The sequence below is a fragment of the Bombus flavifrons genome, chromosome 17 (assembly GCF_040668555.2).
Source record: "Bombus flavifrons isolate JBK064 chromosome 17, iyBomFlav1_principal, whole genome shotgun sequence".
In the NCBI taxonomy this organism is placed as follows: Eukaryota; Metazoa; Arthropoda; class Insecta; order Hymenoptera; family Apidae; genus Bombus; species Bombus flavifrons.
Genome location: NC_138458.1, coordinates 2742066 through 2768572, shown reverse-complemented (window position 1 = coordinate 2768572; position 26507 = coordinate 2742066). Strand labels below are relative to the sequence as shown.

Here is a 26507-nt window from a genome sequence, read left to right as displayed (position 1 = left end):
AAGAAAAATGTTTTCAGCCCGAGAAAAATTTCCGTACGTTACTACACTACGTATTGCATAATAATTATGCTATAAAATGTCGATACTTATACTTACTTATGATACTTATACTTGTAAATGTAGGATAAATTATTCTATTCTAAACTCTTCTATGTTTTTGACTTCCACATTAATATATAAATGTTAGTAATGAAAAGAGTTAATATGCATATTTATATCATTAACTTTCACATACACATCATCGTGTAAATAACGTTGGGAAAGGTATAACATTTATGACGTTATTTATTGTATCCTGCAACCATACGAACGTCAAACAAATTACAAACATTTTTTAATTTATTCGCGTAAACAAGAAATGTCATCGGTATAGTGGAAGGAAAACAATGTTCTTTATATCGTATATTACGTTGTATATTTGACCGTGGTTCTTTAGAAAGGTAACAAATTTTTGCGTAGACATGGTGATTGATCTGAGGTGTATGTGTTGACCGTGCTAATTGTAGCGCTAGCTATAGATGTCGCTGATGGGGTATTGCTGATTCTCTTCCGTTTCTGATGCATAGAAGAAAAATCGGACTCCGTTCGCCGGGATTTGAACCCGGGTCCCGAACGTTCGTAACCTAAGGCGCTAATCGATGCGCTGCCGTCGTCCGACACTAGTTAGTCGAGTGGTGGTATTTGCTGTTGAGTGTCGCTACAGATCTAAATGAGCGTCATATGAGCACTATGCCGAATATACAGAGTGGGACATTTAAATGGTGTTGGAACTCGAACTGACTAATGTAGTATAGGCCGCTTGTAAACCGGGAACGGCGAGAGTGGACCAGGAAAAAGAGTGTGATCAGAGAGCTGAATTCTCAGAATTGTTATTTCAATTTACTAAATACATTTATATAATTTTTTTACACATTTATACTTGATTAATTAATCGTAGCAAATGTGAATCCTGTAGTATCTCCATCAGTTTTGTCTTTATGGAAAAATATTCCGAACAAAATTAATTGCAATATGTTGAAGTAATTACTTCAAGAACAACTCTACACCCTTTCTTTTGTATATCTGTGACCTGGAGACCGTTACTACGAAGAGGATAGAATAGTGAAACAAAAAATACCGAGAGGTCCATATTATTCTGCCCTTGAATATAAATTTTGTTTTGGACTACAAGATCTAAAAACAAAAGAGCTATAAGTAGATAGGTTTCTATTGCCGTTTCTTGTAACCTTCAGCTAGAGCTACAAAGTTAACTGTTTGGTAATGTCCTTTGCTGTAAATGTATGGACGTGCTCCCTATCACTCTTCTTCCTATTATATTGTAACACTGTACTAGTGAGGATTTGGATAGACTATACTTATATTTATACTTAAACTTCATGTTAAGTCTGGGGACTCTTTACAAACCAGAATCTATCCCTCGGTCCAGACAGCCACTAGCTGTGCAAATATAATTAATCGATCAGCAATAATCCTAAGGAACTGTCATAAAACTAAGCATCTTTATTTTACCGTTAAGGCCCTTAATTGCTACAAGCGATCTTCAAGTTAGACGTTCTTAAGTCTTATGGTTATTTTTCTATCAGGTAAACAATGGGAACGGTTTTTCCCATGTTCAACTGTCATTTCCATGCGCAAGCTACCAATGGTGGGGCGACCAACCCTCAGGAATAGTTTTCCTCTGCGACAGTGTCACGTAAACTTGAAGGTTGGATAATGAAATAGAATAGCTGAGTCGTAACGCAGCTATTAATTTTGTTTTAGTTAAACTTTATTACGAATTCAGCAATCACAACGGAATACACACTGAATTAACATAAGTCACAATTCACTCCAACCACGTTATGTAAAACTTAGTTACAATGATACCTTAAGTACGCGACTGTTATAAGGATAGAGACCGGTAAAGATATGTTGACTATTCTAAGAATATAGAATAAGTGAAGTTTTACTGACGATACTGTGTCTGAGGAAAGCTAGGGGTGGGTGTGTCTAAGGACACGGGACTATCGGATTTGTTGATGACAATGTTGGTTAAGGAAGTAAGGGCAGCAGACACCGTCTCCGATTGGATAATAAGACGGTTGGTGGACCAAGAAGGGTTTTAGCCGCCCTCGTGAGAAAGTTGCTAACGAAACATACCATGTGAAGAAAACCAACTTTCTATGCTAACACGTGGTAGATAATAAACGTAAAGGAAATCTAAGACAAGAAATACTCGCTTGGTCCGAAGGATCTTAACTATGAAAATTCCAAGACCCCTGGTGGGTACTTAAGACTATTGAGGGTACGCGCCAAGTATGTACAGACATCTGGGTGCCATCCTGCCCGTGGTGTGTGGCCTGGTCTCTGATGTGAATTGACGTTACAGGGGTATGTCACGACCGGCACACTTCCAATCCGATGGACTGATGACGGAGATAAAGATGTGGCGGCAATCGGCGACAATGTATATCGCCGCCGCAGCACCGGTCGCAGACGCCTAACAAACGCGTGAATAGTGAAAATATTGAGGGGTGACATAGGAAAAAGAAACAGATCCAATAGAAAATCAAATTGTAAGAGCATCAGTCTTGGAAAGTCACAGCTGGAGTTCAGAAGCAAATCATAATTAGTGTAAATCAAGTGTAAAAAAGTAAATTCCTTTTTTATTTCTTTATTTTTCATTTCTCTTTTCATCTTCGATTTCCTTTTTTTATTTTACGTGACAAAAGCCTATCCACAACTGCATATGCATGGCTGAGAAAAATGTCTGTCATTTATGACTTATAAATCTGTTGAGAATTGTGGATTTTAATCGCCAAAATAAAAGTAAAGGGACACTTAGAATTTATATTAAAATAGTTTCAGATTTATTTAATAAATGATTTATCCTGTAAATCATTTATTAAATCTTCGTCGATATATATTTGCACGCGTCTCAGCACTCTCTTTGTCTCACCATCTTCTATACCACACCACTAGCGGAACAGTTTCATTCATCTGTTTTCGAGACGCTATGCACACACATACTGCCGTACACTCATACCCACATACGTGTGTCACTACTACGCGGCTAATCCAGTCCAGCATACAAAATTATACATATCTCAATAAAATTAATTAAAAATGAATATCATCAATGCTTTGGGTTTAGGTTTGGGTTAGATTTTTAATTCGACTGCCGCGAAATAGTATCGAAGTAATTATAGAAATGGTAGACGAATAAATAATTGATAACATTTTACGGAAAAGATACCTATTATTACAAGATAAGGATAAAGTAAAAACAAGATTACCACTTCACGGCTTTCATACGTTAAATATGATAAATTCAAATTAAAATACCTGCTAAATCAATATAGTTTTGGACAAAAATAGGTTAATACCTTTTTGTAGAGAATGCCAAAGTGGATCGATAAACGTATAAAAAGTATATGACTCTATTTAAGAAAACAAAACTGACCTTCATATTTTCACTAAATTCATCCAATTGTTAAGAAACCGTTATCACATTATTTAATCCTTTAAATCCTAGAACTTTTATGTCGAACATTTTCGCGTATTCTCTGAAACGAAAATATTTAACATGGACACGGTTCGTGGAACACGCAGTGCAGATTTAATACGGAAGATGTTAGTTACTAATTCGTTACTAGTTACTACTCACAAATTGAAAAAGCGCGTACGTAGCGAAACGTATTTTTTTTCAACAGAAACTTTCTTTCGATCCATGACGAAATGAAAATAAAGAAAATATATGTAAGGAAATATAAAGTATATGTATAGTATGCAAATTGTAATCGTTGCTCGCTCGCTCCGCTCGCATGCTTACTCGTTGGTTGCCTGGTCGAGAAGAATGAAATCACATGATTTTTTTTTTCACGTAGCTTATTTCCTAACAAGGAAACGTCAACATTAGACTAATTTATAATAGAAACAATATAATTTTAGGTTGTGCTAACCGAAAGTGCTATTTGAAGCTATTTGAAGTTTATTAAATATGGCACTCGTGACTTTCAAATTTCGAAATTTCAGCCCCGTTTCAGTCGCGCAATTGCGTCAGTGATGTGTAACAAATTGTTTTTCTAAGACGTTTAATTCTTCTTTTTACCGAGTTTTCTGTGTTTAAATAATCCAGTCAAGTTTGCAGAATGAGAACTAATCGAATTCTTTAGTTCAGCACATAACATTGAAATATCTATAAGCATTCATCAAATCTGACACATATATGCATGTAATGATAGCAATCTGCCGCAGTAAAATGGTAAACATGTTTAGAACTTGATTAGCAATAAATTTCATAACGTTTATTTATCCATGATTCAGAACATGCTTTACGAATTATAATACTTGAATTTATACCCACTTTCTTCAATTGAATCTCGTGCTCGAAGAGGGGAAAGCCATGACTCCAGGTTTTGTAGTATTAAACTAATTTAACTGTATACCGCGATAGATAGTAACATAGTTGACACGAGTGACGTAATGTCACATCGAAGTTATTAAATTTATATCAAATGCCGGTGACACAATCATCAAAAACATTATTCTTTCCTTTTACATTCGTAGTAGCTCTTACGGCAGCATTTGCATCATCATCGATAGTCAAGAACGAAACCATAAATTCAAGAAATATAATATTTGTTTGACATCCTTTCTGTTTGCGATCATTAATCCGGTACACTGGTACACGTTTTCTTTCCGTATAAATATAATTTCCTCGTAATTAGTCGATTCACAATCACGCTAATATAATACAATTAATATAACAGTATAAAAAGTTCTTGACAGTTAATTTGCTTAAATTTTTATCAATGTATAATGTAAATGTGAAAAGAGCAAAGAAAGCAGATGAGCAAAGGATCATAAGAGTTTCTGTATTTTCGACCAATCGCGGGGAGACGCAATCGCGAGGAAACACGTCAACGGAAGTCGTAAATTCCCACGATTATACAATTATAATAATCGACACCACGAGTTGATCGATCCCCTGATTTCTGTTAAGATAGTAGGGTTGGTTGAGAGGGTATAACACTGTGATTCACAGGGTTATAAATTATATATTTTTAACACTTAAGTTACACCGTTGCTTATGATATATGTCGCCGACAATGATTTAGCGTATAGAGACGCGATACAATGGCACACTATTCGTTGGTGATAGAGCAAGGCTCGTAGAGTTTTTGTTATAGTTGACGTAGCAATAAGGGAAAAGACAGATCTGAACTAACCCGTTACTGACATGTTGACTTTTCTAACGTTGTGGAATAAGTGAGGTACAGAGACGATGCTGTGTCAGAGGAAAGCTAGCGATGGGTGTGTCTAGCGCACGGGACCATCGGATTTGTTCATGTTACTTTTGGTCAGGAAAGTGAGGGCAGTGTACATTGCTTCTGATTGGATAAACGAAGGTTGGAGGACTAGGAAGGGTTGTAGCCGCCCTCGATAGAAAGTTGCTAGTGGGAATCATCGTACGTGAGAAAAACTCACTTTCCCGTGTCAAGCCGTAATAGACAATAATCTTTAGAAAGTGATTTAGCAACAAAGGTATTTGTTCGATCTGAAGGACCTTAGCTAGCAAATTATTGAGATTTATGATGGGTCTTTAAGACTATTGAGGGTACGCAGTAAGGATGAGCGGACATCTGGTTCCCGTCTAGCCCGCGGTGTATGGCCTGGTCTAGGTAGAGTGTCGTCCGACGTAACAGTTTCCGTTACCCTGTTATCGATTAACGTATATGTCTCATTAGGAAATAAATAATACGTACGAAAACGCGTATTTCGTTTCCATGTAGACCGTCATAAAAATGTTTGCGGGCATACGATACCTCGCTCCCTTTCTTGGATCCTTGTGTTCCTTTCATGACATCCTTACAGAGCGTGTTACACGCCAGCCTAATTGTCTCGTAAAACTTCCTCCCATGTATTCTAGTAATTTTTATACATGATCTTATAATAATAAGATATTTAGATACTTTCTCTGTCGTTGTGTATAGAAACAACAATTAATAGATATATCTCTTTTTCTCAAGATAACCCAGAAGCACATATGCCAATACTCCTCATTGCTGTTGTATACATTGGCTTTGTTCCTTGGAATTGGTTCCTCACTGTTAAAATATCGTAAAACATAATAATATAATAAATATTATGCAAACTAATATAATATTATCTAATATTTTTACAAAGTCATTAATACCTACCGTGGGACACAATGGGATATTGTAAGATGTCACAAGAATTCGAGTAAAATGTAAAATATCGCCCAGGACATTGTCGCGTAAAATAAAAAAAGGAAATCGAAGATAAAAAGAAAAATAAAAAAAAAAGAGAATTTATTTTTTAACACTAATTATGATTTGCTTCTGAACTCCAGCCGTGACTTTCCAAGACTGAAGCTCTTACAATTTGACTTTTGATCGGATCTGTTTCTTTTTCCTTCGTCACTCCTCAATATCCTCACTATCCACGCGTTTGTTAGGCGTCCGCGACCGTTGCCACGCATTCCTTCTTCTCGAACATTCGGCGAAGGATATCGATGGCTCATTAGGCACTTCGGCGATATACATTGCCGCCGTGTGCCGCCACATCTGTATCTTCGTCATCAGTCCATCGGATTGGAAGTGTGCCGGTAGTGACGACATCATGGAAAAGATCACGTAATACATTACGCAAAATTTTATCCTTAGTTTTGGTACATTCGTGTTATTCATCGATCAATACATATAACAGAAAAAAAGGAAATATCAGGTGATTCCCAGAATGTGGTATGTGAAATGGCATTGCATGTCCTACCTATTCTGTACTTAATAATGTCAGAGACAAAATTTCCTCTCTGCTACTACAATCGAAACTTTATATACACCATGTACGAGTTGCTGTCAGAAATAGGGTTAGGTGTAAGCGATAACACAGAGGGAGGTTCGTATCATTAGACACTACGGGGTATGATATTATATGAAAAATAATCATTTACGTACACGCACTATTCGCATATAACAAATGTTAAGGAAAATATTAGGTTGGTATGATCACTAGTTCCTACATGCTAAGTTGGTACGACTTCTAACGGCGCTCCTTTGTCTTTGGTGTCGGCCACGTGTTAATTATCTCAGTGTATCCGGTGTATTCATATGGCTGTACATGGTGGTGAAATACAGAACGTAAAAACTGAATCTGTGTGAATCAATAAATATTAAACTCCAAAACTTATGTAATAACAACAAATATTACAAATATAATGTGAAATAAATTATTATCAAAAGTGACTTATATACGGCGTTTTTCTACGGGCAAATAAATCTGTACAAGGTGATTAAGGTCACAGCATTACTCTGAATACAAATATCAAATTAGCATACAATTTGTGATGAGCTAGAAACTTATGTTTATTTAACAAGTCAATTAGTAGAAGGAATAAGGTATTATAAAAGTTGTCATTCCATATACAAAGAGTCTGCAGCGCTGCTTTCTGCCGAAAGTAGCGTCTAAGAGGTCTCATTTCAACGTTTATCTCTGCATTTAAATATCCTCAATATTTTCTATACCATGACCATATATTGATATGATTAATATTGAGGATATTTAAATATCCTCAATGTTTTCTATACCTATACCATGAGTTTGCGCTCCTTGCGATTTAATTACGTTTTGTAGTTGTATTTTAAATGTCTTTTAGAGGCTTTCATTAAATGTTTTGTTAAACTGATTAGTTAAATTATTACAAAGCGTTTAAGATGCATTTATATACTTATTTACAATTACAATTTCGTGTCATTGATTTTTATTTAATGAAAAAAAATTAGGAATATTCATCAGTCTTTAATACGATTTATCTTCAGCACGTGGCTAAATAAGCTTATTACGGCTACAGCAAAAAGTATCTTCGTATATACAGACACTCTTATAAAATTCAAATTATACTTAATAAAATTTGCAATTCAGATAGTTCATGCGATGACGCTCGATGTAGCCTAGATGTTCGTAACCTGGGCGTAGACAAGGTTGTGTCATAACGGAGCCGCAAAAACCCATCGCGACGTAATAGGTAAACGAGCCAAAGGTACAATGGCTCATAATTATTAATGGTAGCTGAGCGTTATTTAATCGGAGCTTTTACAAGCAATATAAAAAACTATGCAATCCAGTTATGCATTTATGAATGCAAAGATCTCATCGTTATAAAGAATACACATCTTTACTATTAATATGTATTATTATTATTGCATATATAATTAATAAAATATTATTTCATAATTTACATCCAAACAAAGTTAAGAGTTTTACACATTACCGTTTACACATAATTTGACAAAATAATGTTTCGAATGAGAGCTAATAAGCTCTCAATCGGCTACAAATTTCAATGCATGGAATTTCCAAAAAATTGTTTTTTCGATAAAAGGTCAAGGTGACTTTATACTACGATCTTAAAGTGACCTTGAATCTTGAAACATCCTGTAACAGCAACAGACATTTTGTTAATCAATATTGAAGGAGTTCTCAGTTGTTGTAACAAATATCGAATATTCAACGAGTAGATACTACAACGATATTAAATCATTATTACAGTTAAATTGATATCGTAAATATGTTATTTATTTTTAATACTTACTTAGGTTGTTCACAGTTTAAAGCTTATTCATGTTTTTGATTGAAGTGAACAATTTTGAAGATAAGAGCGTCACTGAATTGTACATGTATAATATATTATCTATACACGTTAAAATTATAAATTATTTTTGATAAATACGCGTAAATTATTCTTGATAAGTTCTCTTCCCAGCACAATACCTCTTATGAAACCAACTAATTACTTATAATATAACTAGTATTTAATAGTTTGGTATTTTTATATATCTCATGGTACCCTTTTTAATGTACGTCCTAAAATAACGTATTTCTGCGAAATTTTCATTAAACGGAATCTAAAATATCTCGAGAACACTTTTTAAGGAAGTTCATACGAATAATATTTCTTTCCATAACAACTCCACAGGAACACATATTTTCTTAAACGGACATATAAGTTCGAACAAAATTTTTCAAGAAATGAAAGTTAACTGTTTATTTTGGTCCCTGTTCCCTATAGATATAAAAGCGCAACTTTACATTTTGCTAACAGAATAACTCAGTTCATCAAGAATATTTACTGTATCCTGTTACCTTTTAATGGTTCTGGTTATACAGTTGCATTTACTTGAACAACGACAATAATGATAATACACAACAAATAAAAACGATTTATGTAGTTACAAAATGCATTTTCTTTAATAATAGCTTGTAAGTACCGTAAAGTAAATAGATTTTATTTCTACAAAACTTTACGAATAAGCTTAAAGCGTTTGATATAGAAATCAATCTTCTAGCACAATCTTCTAATCTTCTATCAATCTTCTAATCCAAAAAGAAGGTACTACCACAAAGCAGTAATAAAAATTCAAATTATAATTTGAATACACATAATTTGATAAACACAATCTGCACAACATCAGTGCAGTATGTTCTGTCACCCCACTAAGTACATCCTCCGGAAGGCACGGTGAACTGCGTCAATGTTGGAAGCTGCACTATTTTTATTCATCGACAATGTACTATTTGAAAGAAATGTAATATATATTTGGTGCAGGAGTATCGTAACAATATCATGTAATGCAAACGACCCTATCAGCTGCTACCTCTACTCTTACAGCTAAGAGTAATCCCCTAAGCTTCACACTTATCTGATTGTTACGACAAACACTTTGTATTAATCATAATATTACGAATAATGGAACAAGAATTTTAACTGGTCATCAATCATGTAACTAATTATAAGTAATGTAGCTGTTACAATATATAGAGTCACATTTTCTAACAGTGATTCCTGTTTATTCATCTATTTGTGTATTACGCAACAAGTTCAAAGTTTGATATAAGTATTACAATTAGTTGTCACCGATATTATAGCGTTGACATTTTACTAATTGCGGAACTTCGTAATCGTGATGCTAATCATGATTGTAACGAAAACTTCATTATATGATAAAATTAATACTCTGGATACGCTTATGTAGAATTATCTCCTATCGCGGCACGCAAAGCGGTGAAGATGGACATGGCATTGGATAGATACTGAAACGTGACCAATTTGTTATTTATATGTTATCCTTTGTTGATATATTTATCGCAATTGACATTTGAATATTAACTTGTCGTACCGAACAATAATAACGGAGAGAGAGCTCTGGTAACACGCAACTGACAGACAAGGTTACTGGTTCTTGAAATACCAATACGTTCAGTAAATTCTTTTGTATTTCTAACGTCTGTTTATACCATATCAAGTTGTATGCACTTCGTGAAACATTTGTGCTCTAAAAAATGTAGTAGATCGACTGCGCTTAGGACAATGTAACAAATAAATTATATACAAATTACGATTACATAGAACATGACTTACCATTTCTCTTAAGTGGTCAGCAGGCCATGCGTACATGAAAACTTCCGTAAGTACAGTGAGAGATACGATTACGAATTGCAGTTTTAGAAGTAATGGTGAATTCTATTTAGAAATAGTATTATCAAATCGTTATATTATACGTAAAGCACAAGAAGTCTCACTTACCACAATTAATATAATTCCACCAAAAGTCAAGACAAGCGTGCTTATTATTATCGAAAAAAGTACCATAATACGAAAATTATTTAGCACTTCCTCTGCGTACCTAAAGGAATAGAACACTTACAACGAACGTAAATGTATCATTCGATCTATACTTTGTAAAATATTGGGCAATTATATCGATCAGAGTACAATTCATCGATTTCAATAATTTTCAAATAAGTTGTCAGGGTTATTATTCTGAGTAATTTCACTTATACATGTAACAGTTGTTTAATTTTAGTTTTCGAAACATTTTTTATTTTAATTAAAATTTAAAAATTTTATGTTCATTAAAATTATTTCGATACCTTTTACTTTGTTGTAGATCAAATGTGCGTTAAGTTTAGGTGAAATTTGTGTTCTTTCCTTCAAATGACTATGGCCTGCTGCGATGAAGCGTTGTTACGGACGATTCGGATAAAGACGGCGTGGCCGGAAAATGTCATAGAATGTAGCATACCATAAGGAGAAGGCGTAAACCTCTCTAAGAATAATGGTCGATGATCGTAGTTACTTTTCTTTTCAAACAGTGTTTTATTATTATGATAAATGTATATAATACATAACAATATTCAAACGTAGTTTCGAAAGACATCAATAATTGATCACGAAGTATTTTTTTTTTTTACTTATTTATTTAAATTTCACAATTTGTCCAGAAGAACATTTGGTAAAATGTTATATCTTAGTAGTGTAATAATATAACATGTGGGTGGCTACCCCCAGCGCGGTACCACCTTCGTGTTTCTTAGGTTATGTCCTTCGTAAGATCTGTTGAGTGTTTCCTTTTTAGTCCTCTTTCTATGCTTGATGTGCTGATCGTTTCCGCTGCCAGCCGGTTCGGGTGCGTTGCTATTCTTTCTCTGTACCTTCTTGCGCATCTGCTAATCTCCTCCTTGACCGTTGGTACTCCAAGGTCTTTCCGTATATCCTCGTTTCTGACGTACCATGGTGCGTTTACTATTATTCTGAGAATTTTAGCTTGGATTGTCTCTATTTTGCTTATATGGCTCATTGCTGCTGTTCCCCATAGTGGTATTCCGTACGTCCAGACTGGTTTTATGTAAATTTTTAATTTGGTTTCTATGCCTAGTTTGGATTTTCGACTTGTTAACCAATGCATTTGTCTCCTTGCTGTCTGTATTTTGTGTATTATTGATTTAATATGCTGTTTCCATGTGAATCGTGTATCTAGGTGGAGTCCTAGGTATTTGACTTGCCTTGTTTGTGTTATGTGCGTGCCGTTAAGTATAATGTTTGGTGGTATCTGCCTTCGCAGTGTGAATGTAATATGGTTGCATTTACTGGGGTTTGCTTTAATTTGTTTAACTTGTATCCATTTTTCTACTTTTGTGATATGTTCTTGTAGTAATGTGACTGCTGTTACAGGGTTAGTGTGCCTGACTAGTACCGCTGTGTCGTCTGCAAATGTCAGTATTTTGCTATTGGTAGTTGTTGGTATGTTGGCCGTGTATAGTGTGTATAGCATTGGTCCTAGGACGCTTCCTTGCGGAACCCCTGCCTTGATGTCTTTAATTTCAGAGTATGTATCTTTAATTCTTGCTTCAAAGCTTCTGTTGCTTAAGTAAGATTTTAATAAATGGCATATTTGTTCCGGGAATTGTTTCCTGATTTTTTGTAGAAGGCATTCGTGGTTTATTTTGTCGAATGCCTCCTTTATGTCCATAAAGAGGGCTGTACAGTATTGTTTGCTTTCTAACGCTATTATTATTTCATTAGTGAGTCTGTGCATTTGCTCTATCGTAGAGTGTTTGTTTCTGAATCCAAATTGGTGATCTGGTATCAGTTTTTCCTTATCTATTATTTCTTTTAAGCGGGCGTAAATTATTTTTTCTAGTATTTTGGATAGTACAGGAAGTAGTGAAATTGGTCTGTATGATGCTGTTTGGTGTGGGTCTTTGCCTGGCTTAGGTAACATTTTGATCTGTGCTGGTTTCCATAGTTTAGGATAGTATTGGATTCTTAATATTGCATTGTAAATTATTGTGATTAGTCGTACCGCTTTTGGAGGAAGGTTTTTTAAGATTTTACCATTGATTAGGTCGATTCCTGGTGCTTTATTGTCTTTTGCTTTCTCGATTATGTTTCTAATTTCTTGTGCTGTTGTTTTAGGTATGATGTAGTGTTTGTCAGTTGAGGTACTAGTGATTATTGCATCCTCGTCGGTATGACAATTGAGGTTGCTGTTATTGATACTATGTTGTGTAAATGTGTTGCTTAGGTGGTTGGCAAATTCTTCTGCTTGTTCTTCATTGCTTCTTGTCCATGTGTTATCTGCTTTTATTTTTTTATTGCTTTCCATAGGGAGTAGTTGGTGTTCTCGTGTGCGGATAGTGACTCTATGAATTTTGTGAACTCGTTGTTGTTGTGTTCTTTTATTTTGTTTTTTATTTCCTTTGCAAGTTTATTTAGGTGTTTTATGTTTTCTTTTGATCTATGTTTTTGCCATTTTGCTTTAGCTTTTCTTCCTTCTCTGATTTTTTCGAGGATGTCTGGTGGAATTATTTTTGTTTGTCTGTTGGTTGGTTCAGGTGTACGGGTCCATGCTGCTTCTTGGATAGCTTCTGTCAATGCTGTTACTGCCTGTTCGATGTGTTCAGGTGTTTTCAATGGGATGTTGGAGTTGGTTTTGCTCTCGATTGTTTCTTTAAAAGTTTGCCATTTGGTGGTTTTGTTGCATAGTGTCTCTGGATTGCTATAAAGTATTGGTTTGTTTCTGTATGTAATTATTATGGGTGTATGATCGGAGCTAAGCTCGAGGCTGGGTGTTATTTTTAGTTTATTTGCTTTTAGTCCCTTTGTAACTGCAAAATCGAGTAGGTCAGGCATTTTGCTCAGGTCTGTGGGGCAGCATGTCGGTCTTCCTGTGGATAATATATTAAGGTTATTGTTTCTAATGTAGTTTTCTAAGGTTCTGCCTCGAGATGTAGTGATTCTTGATCCCCATAGTGTGTGCTTTGAGTTGTAGTCTCCCTCTGCGATATACTTGTCACCTAAGTGTTAAAAGTACTCTTCCCACATTTGTGATGTAATTTTGTGTCGCGGTGGTACATATACTGCTGACAACTGTAAATGGTTGCTGCTAGTTTGTACTGTAACGGTGGTTGCTCGTATATGTTCCTTACTAACTTGGCTGTGTAAGTGATTTTTAATGTCGTTTTTTGTTATTTCTGCGGTCCCTCCGTGTGCTTTTCCTGAGGGATGCTTGGTATCATACATATATCATACACATACACCATAGTGTAGTACGGTATTTTTATATAACTTCTTGTAGTGAAGTGTGTTTCTGATACGAGTAGTATATCGATGTTATTGCTGTACAGGTATGTTTTGGTTTCTAGGGCCCTTTGTTGTAGGCCATTAGAGTCCCAGGCTGCTACTTTAAGCGTGTCCATTTTTATTTCTTATTGTTTGCTCAGCATGTTTGTAAGTAGTTGTAGCATAACTGTTACTTGTTCCGTTTGCTGTCTGAGGACTGCATTTTGTTCGCTTATCATTTTTGTAAGTATTTCAGTGCTTCTGATGGATTGTTTTAGTAGTTCTTTGATTTCTGTAGCGTCTTCGGTGTTGTTTCTTTGACTCTGATTGATTATGGGCGTTGCTTGTCTAATGTTTTGGGTCACTTGCGCGTACCTTCGGTTTCCTTGGAGATCTGTGTTTCTGTTTATAGCTTTTATTTCATTTTGTGCTTTCAATGTTGCTTCGTTGTCCGTTGTATTTTGTTGTCATTGGTAGTTATGGACTGATCTATTGCGAAGTGGTGGAAACAGTTTACATTGTAGTTGTTTCCTGATTTCACATCCTTTATAGCTGGCGGGGTGGTTTCCGTTACAACTATAACATCTAACTTCTTCTATTTTTCCTGTGTAAGGGCAGTGTGTTGTTAAATGGTTTTTTGCACATTTAACACATGCCGGGCTTCTGTTACAATAGTTCTTTGTGTGACCGTATTGTTGGCACCGCATTCATTGTGGTATATCTTTTTTGTAGCGTGGTGGTTCCACTGTTACTATTGTGTTTAGAATTTTTTTGATTTCGTAGATTTCTTTATTATTGGTTCTTGGTTCTAGTTCAATTAAGAATAATGGTAGTGGTTGCTTCGTGTCGTATCTGGTCATATTGTTAATTGACCTTTTTTTATGGCCAATTTTTGCTAATTCGTCACTTAATTTTTCTATGTTAAATTTTAGATGTAATCCTCTTATAACTATTTTGTAGCTCCTTTCCGTTTTGAGCTGGTACGTGTGGTATATAGCATTTTTTTCCTTTAATTCATTTATCACTTTCCTATAACTTTCTGGGGAGTTTGTTTGAATTTTTACTTGTTCTAATTTTGTTTGTTTTATTGTGTAATTATCCTTCCTAACTATATTGTTTAGTCGATCAATAAGCGGGTCTATTATTTGCACCCAAACAAATATTGGTGGTGGTTTTGTAATATGTGTTGGTTGAGTTGTGGTTTTGCTTGTTGGGTCATCGTCTATTTCTTCCGTTAGCGAGCTGAAGGAGTTTCTTAATGGTAATTCTTGCAGCCATCGCTGCTTTTCTGAATCTAGATTTAATGTTATTTTTCGTTTTTTATTGTAACTCGCTACCTTCCAGCTTTCATCCTGTTGAGTTGTTTCTTTATTGGTTTCCATATCGACTTCAATTGTAACTGAGCAGTCCTGTTCTTGATTTATTGATTGACTTGGTTTTGATATGTCTGTTGTTTTATTTATGTAGTATTGTTCGACTTTGTTGATTATCTTTATCGGTGAGACTTTCATGTTAGGTTTGCTTATAGTCTTCTTAATAGAAGACACGGGTTTCCACCATTTAGCTATGGGCGTAGCCGTTCGTGTCTTTCTCTTCCCCACTTGCCGAACTTTTTCTGAAGCACTGAAGCACTGTTGTTTCACGTCCTCTTAGTTCGACTGCTCGGGCAGAACTCAGGCGACGTTGGCTTCAGGGTTTTCAGTTATTGGGTAACACAGCTAGCGTACGGATCTGGACCAGTTCAAATTGTATTCTTACTTATAATTACACTTCTATTTAAATATATTTTCTGCCTTACAATTTATCTACGAATTTTCTCTGTTTACACGTCGAATAATCTCAACAGTAGGTAATTCGTACTATTTTAATGCTAATAACATGTTTATGTATTATGCCGTTGTGCGTTGAATATTCAGTTAATCCAATACAAAAGGTCAATATGTACATGATTATAAATAAAATATTATCAGCAGAATAGTGAGAATTTTACGAAATTCAAATGAAATCGAAAATAATTTACAGTCACTCGCAATATTATTCAAATAGTATTGCAATCGCTATTTGAATAATGTATTCGAATACATAACGATAAATTATCCGAACGATTAGAGAAATTAACTTCCTATGAATAATTAATAGTTATTATCCGAATAAAATATTCAGCCGAAAAGAATTTATACGAATAATTAGTTTAAATAAATATTTATTCGGAATCATTCGTGTTACGTCGCCTAAAACATCGGCGCTGCAGCTCTCGCGACCGGGCAGCCGATGGCCTGCGTAACGTCATTTCGACCCTCAATAAACCTAAGGACCAACCATAACTTTTCTCTTTCATTGTGTACACATGTATCTTCATTCAATCCGTTGTCTTGAAAGATTTCTTAAGGCTAAAAATATTTGCGACGCACATCAGGTTTTTAGAGAGGTCCTTGGGTTTATTAGATGCAATTAAAAACACGGAGAAAGCGGGTACGCACCCATTAGGAAAAACCGAACATCTATCTAATAGAACAGGCTGGGTTTTCCCATGCACAAGGTCACTCACGAACCACGTTGGTTGGAGGCTTCCTACTCATCACTTCTCCTACGACTCTAGGAGGGTCAAGTCGAATACTTCTCCTACGACTCTAGGAGGGTCAAGTCGCAGACTTCTCCTGCTACATCAGGAGGGTCAAGTCAACTTATTTCGTCAACACCGCTAGGTCAAGTCAACTTACTTCTTCTACATACTACAACGTCGAAGTCTAACATCAAAATCTCACGTCTATTAAGTATCCTCGAGTGCTACGTCCACTAACATACGAAATTCGACTGTACGAACCTTGCTCTACTATTCATATCTGTCTCATCTTCGTGCGACAAGTTGTTATCGACGATCTATATCTACTCAACAGTGTAGTTTAAGTGTTGGAAATATATATTTTTATAATTCTGTGAATCACAGTGTTATATAAACTTAATCACCCCTATTATCCTAACGGAAATCAGGGGATCGATCAACTCGTGGTGTCGATTAGTATAATCGTAACGGGAATTTACGACTCCCGTTGACGTCTCTCCTCGCGATTGCGTCTCCCCGCGATTGGTCGAAATTACAATTCGAATAACGTCCAAATCAGATTTTAAATTACATTACATTTTAATTTTGATGGTCGGAAAATATGAAGTCACAATATACCGTACTTACCGTAATTTTGGATAGCGTGTTGGATGCTGTCTTATGGAAATAAGAAAGGGTAAATATTGGTAATAATCTTGGTAGTAACTTGGTAATAGAGTAATATTTGTTGCGTTATATATTTTTCCAGTCACCCTTATCTAAAATGTAATTTCACAAATCGTTTTTTATATTGAAAATAAATTGATATTCTACTACTATTACTACTACATTCTACTACTTCGAGCACAATATTTGCTTAAATAAATAACAAAGTTTATCATCTAAATAGTTATCACGTCAAAGTAAGCCATGCAGTACGCTGAGAGAACCAAGCTTTGGAAACTCATAAATTTTGAACTAATGGATTCCTAAACTCAAAACCATTACATTTTATCTATATGTGGCGGATCGGTATCAACAGGACGCCGACAGGTCGAGGCATCAACGCGGCGCAACACCTCCCGGGCGAGGTCCACCACCACCATCACGATACAAATACCGCACCTAGCGAGACTCCCTGTACGTCTAAGGCAGGGACTACCGGGCATAGCCTTACTGACGAGTCCACCGGTAGTCCCGGGACGAAACACAAACTCTCCTTTCATCTGGCAGCGACAACATTTACGCCAAATATATTATAGTATCATCATCAGCAATATTAGAAATTAGGATTTCCAATGGATTAAACAGGAAGCGATGGTTATTTAATATGAACTTAATGCAGTAATATGCAGTAATATAAAATCTTCCATGGGCCAACTCGTTTTGTGACATTTGTAGATATAAACCATCTTACGTGACATTTTGTAAGAAAAATCGTAGATTAAACATTATACTTAGCTATTCATTAAAATCCACAGCAGCACATCGAAAACTGCCTCATGCAGTATTAGTTTAATGCTTCCTTTAATCCTTCTTTAATCCCCTGTATCCATAAATAATTAATAAGGTTCAAAGATCTGAAAATGACAAGGCAAAAAATCTACGGCAGAATAACTTAAACCTATACTAAATCTACACGATTAACTCCAACTTTATTGTAGATTTTTACAGTTTATACAGTTCTCTAACATTTTGCCTTGGATATCGAATGATTCTGTCCTTCCAGAAATATTCTACTCTCTTATCGAATTTCGAAAGTCGCTAAAACATGTTACGTAATATAGTAATACTGGAGAGTTCATTCGCAAAGAAAAACTTACGATATTCTTCACCAATGTTTTCGCTTTTTTTTATATAATTTTCTCGAAATTACCCAGAAACAGTCATGATCTCCGAGGTGTTTCTTTTAAAAGCATAATGGAGTATGCCTATTGAGAAAACATTTAGAGAAGACATTCAATAACACGATTGTGGTGCGTGCGTGAAATTTGTATAAACATTGTTTATATGTACTTTTGTTTATTAATTATTTATTGAGGTAAAGGATTAGAGTAAACATTAATCTTCTGTACTCAAAAATTCCTTGAAGCGGTTTATGAAATGCCAGGAATTTTAATGAGTAGCAGGTTTCATGTTTAATATACGACTTTAGTTACAAGACATGCCGCAAGATTTTTTCGAATACTGTAATCTTCTTGTCTACGACTTGTACGATTGAGCTTAGGCTGACTTACTTTCGTTCGTGTAAAGAGGTTTGTTCGCATACACGGATATTTCGGCTGATATTTATTTTTCAATAACTAAAACACAAAGCCGAAAACGTAATCTTTTATTCTTGAATCTCATCTTATTTTAGCATCAGAAATCACTGCTTAAATTTTTTTATACCTATACTCGAACATGCTGTACCACAGCCGAACCTGTATATATTCATTTGTTAGGTTTTCTCTCCTCAATGTTGAAAAATTATTATATTGTTTCTTACTTTCAATGTGCGACTGATTCAGCCTGTATAGAAATAATTCAAGTATTGTAAATCGCATGAGTATTGCCATGACAAAACTTTGAGAATATTGAGATATTGTTCGGAAAGGCACCAGTGGTCGATCGATACGGAATTTGAGGAGTGTAGTGAAGAGGGAGGTAGTCAAACATTAAATTGTAGCTTCGGATAGTGATTAATTTTTGAACTATTAACAAGAAAACTTTCAGCACTGTACATTGAATTCTGCCTATACAGACGTTGCTAATACAACTTCGACCTTACTATATGTATGTAGAGTGATCCATGTAAAATTGATTTCTGCAACTGCGGCCGCCCATGGAATGTTTCATATTCCATTAAAATAATTTTTTATCCGACATAAACGCTTTTTGAACTTTTTTAACCGTATTCTGAGGTGGTTACTAAAATTAAGCTTAAAATCAACATCAAGTCCCAAAAACTTCACAGCTTTCGTATGGTACGGATATTTGTGAAATTGTGGTGTGATCGGAATTTTGAAATTGATGCGCACGGCTACATTTTTGTTGAGTTGGAACCATGTGAGTATTGATGGCCTAAAGAGTAGTTGTGTAGTTTCACACTTGATGACATTAATTTTAAGCTTCCAGTATGAAAAAAATATGTACATTTTATTAAGTAGGTCCTGCAAATGTTTTTTGATTATTGACAGTTTTTTATGACTAGTGTATACTATTAAAAGCAATTGCAGAGTTGTTGACGTTATCAGGAAAGTACAACTTTAAATAAGTACAATGTTAAATAAGTACAATTTATCACTGAAATAAAGAGAAAATAGAATTGGTGACCGTCCCTGATAGTAATCTGCTGGGGATTTTAAACTCAACTGACTTACTCACACAGCCGAATGCAAGAAAAAATTTTCTGATGATATTCGTGATGATATTAATGAAATCAAAAATTTGGAGAGCTTTTTAGCAATTAGCTTGAACAGCAGACACCAGATCGATCAGAATGGCACCGATATATTTATCTGCATTGCGTTAGCAGCATAAATCGCAAATAAATTTGTTAATTTCATGCGTTGTACTTATTTTATCCAGAAAATCAAATTGTGAATAAGGCGAAAAAATTGAAATAACAAAAGACAAGTACATACTTGTTATATTGCAGTTTCAAATTTCTCCAATATCTTATTTCAAATATCTCCAATGTCTTACTTATATTTGGTAAAAATGAAAGAGGTATATACCTAGTGAGGTCGGAACCATTTTTATCTTTCTTTAAGAGTGGTATAATTTCAGCTTTTATCTAAATACTGTGTTGGGAAATAAACAAAATTTAAATTATTCTTGAATATAATGACATAATCCCTCCTATATGCCTGAGACATGTATATGAGCGCTATATTAGGGATCTTGTTATACCCACATATTCTCTCTGGCTTAAGTTTACTAAAAATTAATCTGAGCTCATCATAAGTGACGAAATGTTTATCAACTGAGGGAATTTAGAACCGGGTCGCAGATAGGATAGACTTTAATAAGAATACTTAAGGTTGTCTTTTGGGATCAGTCTGCAAACGTCTCAGTTTTAAATTGTAATATTCTACTTCAGAAAAAACCTCCAAATTTCTTGCTACCCAGATTTGCATTTCACTTATAGATCGTCTTAAATTTAACATCTGTATTTTGTAAATCAATATTTACTTTGTTAACTAAATTGGAATTGTCATGTGTAACTAATAAAACAAAATAGAAATATTTGCTTTAGGACGAAGTATTGAATGTATCTGAGGGAACATTTTTCCAGAATTATTAATATTAATAATTAAAATTCTATTGTGCCAATAAAAATTTATGAAGTTTTGAAATTCTTCTTTTATATGTCTTTTAAAAGAATTTAAGCCTTGCTACCGACTGCATGCAATCTTGCAAAATATACTGGATCTTGATGAAAATGATCTTTACAGGAATGCTTCTGCGTTACAAAGAAGCTTTTAAACTGTTTTAATTTTTTAGTTTTAGGTCTTACGTACTGTAAAATGAATTGATATTATTATTCACTTTCTGGTTGATGCTTCGTAAGCGTTACATTCTCGTTCCCTTCGGCCAAACAGAAGCGCGTGCTTACGCTGGGACGGGGAGGATACGTTCAAGTAAGAGCACCGTGAAGGTTCTAGTCGGTACAGATTCGGCACTACGCGTAGGGATTACGAAGTGTCTGTTAAAATTTTCTTCACATTGAAAAAGAAGATTGAGATAGGTTTTCTGTACGGTCATGACTATATTACATAGGGTAACTCAATAAAAACTATTATCTAACATAGTTCGTTATCTATTAATTGTATCAAAAAACGTTCGAAATGAATTATGTTGCATTTGAATGATTTCTTTGTATCTTATATTTTTGAAATACCAGGGTCACTGTGATTTTTCAAGGTCAACGTATCTTTATTTTAATGTTACGTCCTAGCCAATAAAATACGATTTCAATTATCTGTAATAGGGTGTCCTTGAGCTGGCATTGAACCGTACAACGAGACAAGATATCCAGTCTAATTGTATTGCTTTGTTTTATTGTGTTTGCCCGGAGTTCTCGTTCACTTCTTCGCGTTTCTTCAAACGCTGTCAGAATAATTGGTGAACTATTCTGAGTGAGTCCTATTATCTCGCACATTTTTTCTAATTCGCTATGTCGTATGCATTCTATAGCAGTCCATACATCTTGATAAACGAAACAAATACGTAAGATTATTGATGAATGTATCATATCTGTTTTTGGAAGAGCTTTCATACGATGTTCGCAAAATTTACATTGTACTTATATTTATATTATACTTGTTGAGATATGTATAATTTTCTATGCTCTACTGGGTTAAATGCGTAGTAGAGATACTTGTATGTGGGTATCAGTGTGTGGAGGTATGTGTGTGCGCGGCGTCTCGAAAACAGATGAATGTAAACTATTCAATCGGTTAACAGTCGGGTATAGAAGAAAGTGCTGAGAGGCGTGCGAGTGTGTATCGATGTATATATAAGAAATCGTCCATAAAATAAATATATTATTATTCTAATATTAATCCCAAGTATAAATTTAATGTTCCTATAACATTATTTCGGCTTCAAAGATCCATAATTCTCAACAGTACTAACAAGACTAGTACGCTACACATTACACTTTAATTTCGAGGAAAATTACCTAACAACTGTTTTCAAATAGATGGATTCGTCCAAACCGACTCACTTTCGTCGAGTCTAAATCCACTACAATTCTTCTTGCGGAAGACATTAAAACCCGCCGTTTATCAAAAAGTACCAATTAGCGCAGAAGATATGCGATGGCGTATTGAAAAAGCATATGAGAAAATGAAATCGGACTATTACACTTAGTGTAAATTCGACCAATCACGGGGAGACGCAATCGCGAGGAGAGACGTCAACGGGAGTCGTAAATTCCCGTTACGATTATACTAATCGACACCACGAGTTGATCGATCCCCTGATTTCCGTTAAGATAATAGGGGTGATTCAGTTTGTATAACACTGTGATTCACAGAATTATAAAATATATATTTCCAACACTTAAATTACACTGTTGAGTAGATATAAATCGTAGATAACAACTTGTCGCACGAAGATGAGATAGATATGAATAGTAGAGCAAGGCTCTTATAGTCGAATTTCGTATGTTAGTGGACGTAGCACTAGAGGATACTTAATAGACGTTAGATTTAGATGCTAGACTTCGACGTTGTAGTATGTAGAAGAAGTAAGTTGACTTTCCTAGCGGTGTTGAAGAAGTAAGTTGACTTGACCCACCTGATGTAGCACGAGAAGTGGTTGACTTCACCCTCTTAGTGTCGTAGGAGAAGTGTTTGACTTGACCCTCCTAGTGTCGTAGGAGAAGTGTTTGACTTGACCCTCCTAGTGTTGTAGGAGAAGTGATGAGTAGGAAGCCTCCTACCAACGTGGTTCGTGAGTGACCTTGTGCATGGGAAAACCCAGCCTGTTCTAATAGATAGCTATTCGGTTTTTCCTAATGGGTGCGTACCCGCTTTCTCCGTGTTTTTAATTGCGCCTAATAAACCCAAGGATCTCTCTAAAAACCAAATGTGCGTCGAAAATATTTTTAGGCTTAAGAAATCTTTCAGGACAACGGATTGAATGAAGACACATGTTGACACAATGAAAGAGAAAAGTTATGGTGCTTAGGTTTATTGAGGGTCAAAATGACGTTACGCAGGCCGTCGGCTGCCCGGTCGCGAGAGCTGCAGCGCCGATGTTTTAGGCGATGTAACACTCAGTATTTTGTATAATTTTGAGATTCAAGGACAAATCAAGACCACCTTACTTTAAAACTTGAATTCATCTTTTCATTGGCTACAACAGGGGCGCAGAACTTCTCCGCCTAAGACCGCACGACTAATCCTCTCAGCTATCCGATTACCAGACTATCGAGAATGCGAGCGACGAGAGCGAAAAAGGCGGTCCACGGGCTACCGTGAATAGTGTAAATAAGAGAGTATGGTGGGGCTCGCTTTCCTGAGATCTACGACAAACAAACGACTTACTGGAATCCCACGAATTACGATATCGTGTAAGAAAACAAACACATTAACCTTGAAAAATCCAAGGTCACCTTGATATCACAGAAAATATAAGATGTAAAAGAATCAGATTGTATCCATCCGACAGACCACTTCAAATGCAACTTAATTCATTTAAAACACTTTTTATTATTATTATTTTATTTATTATTACAATTCTAGATATATTAGATGATAGTTTCTTTTTACTTACTCTGTATGTTTCCACGGCGATGCATTTATACGTCTCACATTTTATTTTGTATACAGAGAAAGAAAAGAAATGAATACTTCAGTAAATGACCAACTTTCCTTCTTTCATATTTTTTGGTTTGATTTTAGGTTTGGATCCTTTGGGTTAATTAATACACGAAAAAAAAACAATAAACAATAAGGATAACCCGAACCTAACCGGATAACTCACACCGAAATAAAAAACCTACAAAACATTTTTACGAGCACTTTGAAAGCTACAGCCTTGACAACACATTTAAAATACTTGATGTTGGTGATGTGCGCCGTGATCGATATAATTACCAAATGTTGCCTTTACCTCCTTAAAGATAATTGCTTTTTAATGCAAACAATTAGCATATTGATACTTGTACTTTTCTCTAATTCCACAGCCAAACATTCGAATCTTGCGGCTGTGAACCAAAACAATAGCGCTCCAAATATGCTCACGCAACTGTGTGCAGCGCATTGGTAGCTAAGAATAGATTGATGCGCATATATAATAATATTCATTGGCGTATAATTAACGCGAAACGGATATTCCGCATCGGCTGGAAAAGAAATTGGCAAGATTGCAGGTCCCAATGAAAAACCAGTCGCAGTCGCGTACATACATACTATGGTACATATGCACAACATGTCGCATCTCGTGATATATTTATAGAAAATTTCCTTTTCATACTGTTGCGTTTCTTTAACATAAGTCATCATTTCTCTAACTGTACGCTGTAATTCGTAGTTAAAACACATATCTGTTTACATTGAATGCCAAAGGTAAGCAAATAGAAACTTACTTGTAGAGAGTCTTGCTTAATCCAACACATAGTAGTCTGAACGATAAGTTGACACAAAGCTGTTGACATGCACATACATTTGAAAACAACGACCAGGTCGTCAAGGTGCAAATAAATCGAATATAACATAGGCAGTAGTAACATGCAAGCACTAATAATTGCACTTATTTGTAGAATTCTGAAACCAAGGACTCGAGTTCTGCTGCTACTAATAGGAAGCGGCCAACAGAAAGATAAAGCAGCACTAAGCCAAACAATGTGGATAACTTTCTCCGGTGTCACTTGTCTCAACATAATTACAACAAAGCACTTGCTTTGCGAATCGAATGAAATGGAATTAAAGTGATAGATAGAACGATATGAACGATATAACAATATATGTAAGTTGTTGGGACCTGAAAAACCGTTACATTGCTTTAAATGCATCTGAATAATCACAGATGTTACCCGTATAAAATTCTGTTGCATGCATGAGAAATTTAATAAATTATACTCGGCATAACATTCAAAAGTGAGATATCGATTAGTGGTTTTCTTTGAATAGTATTTCTGACGTTAACAGCTGTGTTGATAATGATACATTGGCGGTGCATATGTTATTAGACAGGTGCAAAGGGAGACTATCATGCAACAATGCTAGAGCTCATGAGCACCGTATCTTAGGAAAAGAATATACATATGTATGTATATATTCAATTATACATTCAGTAACACAAGAGCGTGTTCGCAATGTTTACGAAAGACAATGGTCAGAAAGACAACGTAATAGCTTAAACGTACGGTATCGCTTTATCGATAAGCATCTTTTAACGTCTGTTAGTCTAGTCTATATCGCTACAAAATACAAATGCATTGTCCCTTAAAAGGGTTTGAAATGCCTATTGCAATTGTAATTCAAGGTTAACAGTTACATCTATCAGTGAAAAAATTATTTGACAGTTTTTTTTATAAAGAACTTATCGTTGACAGTGAGCAGCGAGGAGGAGAAAAAGTTACTTTCGAGAAAACATATCAAAAATCGTCTGACTAAGCTACCAATTCTGATCAGAAAACCATTGTATAATACGAAATATAGTGAATTCCCCACATGACGTGGGGGATACGTTCCATGTCATAGGAAACAGCACTGTACGATCGACATGTGTTATACGGATTATGTTATCCCGCGAATCGGAGAACCGGCTGGAAATGATTCCACATACAGCAGTGTGTCGAAAAGAAAGAGTAAAATTGTTGCACCCGAGGCTTCATTTTCGAAAAAATCAGATTCGCAAATTTACGCGGTACACGTACACTCAACTGTGTGCCGACTTTACGCATCTCGCTCTACATTCTTGTTTCGCTTTGTACTTGCAACTATAAATAACCTAGATTGGCGGTTTAATGCCGGTACTGTCGGAGAGTACGAGGTAAGAATGCACATTGCGCACAAAACGCAAAATCTTTGCTTTGCAATATTTTTATACTTGTGCTCCTATATTTTATGTAGTCATCAATTGTTGAAAATATTGTCTTGCAGTTGCATGCAAAGTTGATCTCTTCTGATTAAATTATTATGAACTCTTCCTAACCTATTCTGTTTTCTCAAGGAGTCAATGCAAAAAATTCTTAAAGGCTCTTTACTTCTAAACGATTGATGGTTACATTAAATACGTATGTTTTATAGGAAAAGGGCTAAATAGTTTTACAAAAAAAAAAAAAAAACGAGTCACGTTTGTCTGCTTAAGTGTTTTATGTGTTGAAGGCGACCGAAGTCTCAAATCTGAACCTCTTGACGTTTTCTCGCCGACTAATTAAACCGATCATCGACGGTTCGATGTCGGGGAAATATTTAGATTATCGGCGCTCGATCCGCCGCGAATACCGATGCCTGACACTGAAATTTCCGCATCTTACAGCTTATAGTTTGTATAGATTTGTATAGATATTGATGGTAAAACTTTCGATGTTCGTGTATCTCCTTTTCACATTATTTCAAG

General features: G+C 35.3%; 2 protein-coding genes across 2 annotated transcripts in view; one reads left to right on the top strand and one right to left on the bottom strand.

Moving 5' to 3' along the window:
- The window catches only part of LOC138188681 (putative fatty acyl-CoA reductase CG5065), a 196196-nt gene extending 189157 nt beyond the window's left edge, over positions 1–7039 (top strand). The window contains exon 9 of the transcript XR_011175619.1: positions 7001–7039. The gene's annotated coding sequence lies outside the window, so the exon portion shown is untranslated. The remainder of the gene's footprint in view (positions 1–7000) is intronic.
- A 2898-nt stretch (positions 7040–9937) lies between these two features.
- On the bottom strand, positions 9938–24832 carry LOC138188695 (odorant receptor 22c-like). The gene is made up of 6 exons (XM_069130698.1): positions 24529–24832; positions 24054–24460; positions 10586–10685; positions 10421–10522; positions 10179–10334; positions 9938–10092 (listed from the first exon to the last, which is right to left on the bottom strand). Exons 1-6 carry the CDS (start codon positions 24820–24822, stop codon positions 10027–10029), a joined length of 1125 nt encoding a protein of 374 aa, XP_068986799.1. The 5' UTR covers positions 24823–24832; the 3' UTR covers positions 9938–10026.
- Positions 24833–26507: the final 1675 nt, after the last annotated feature.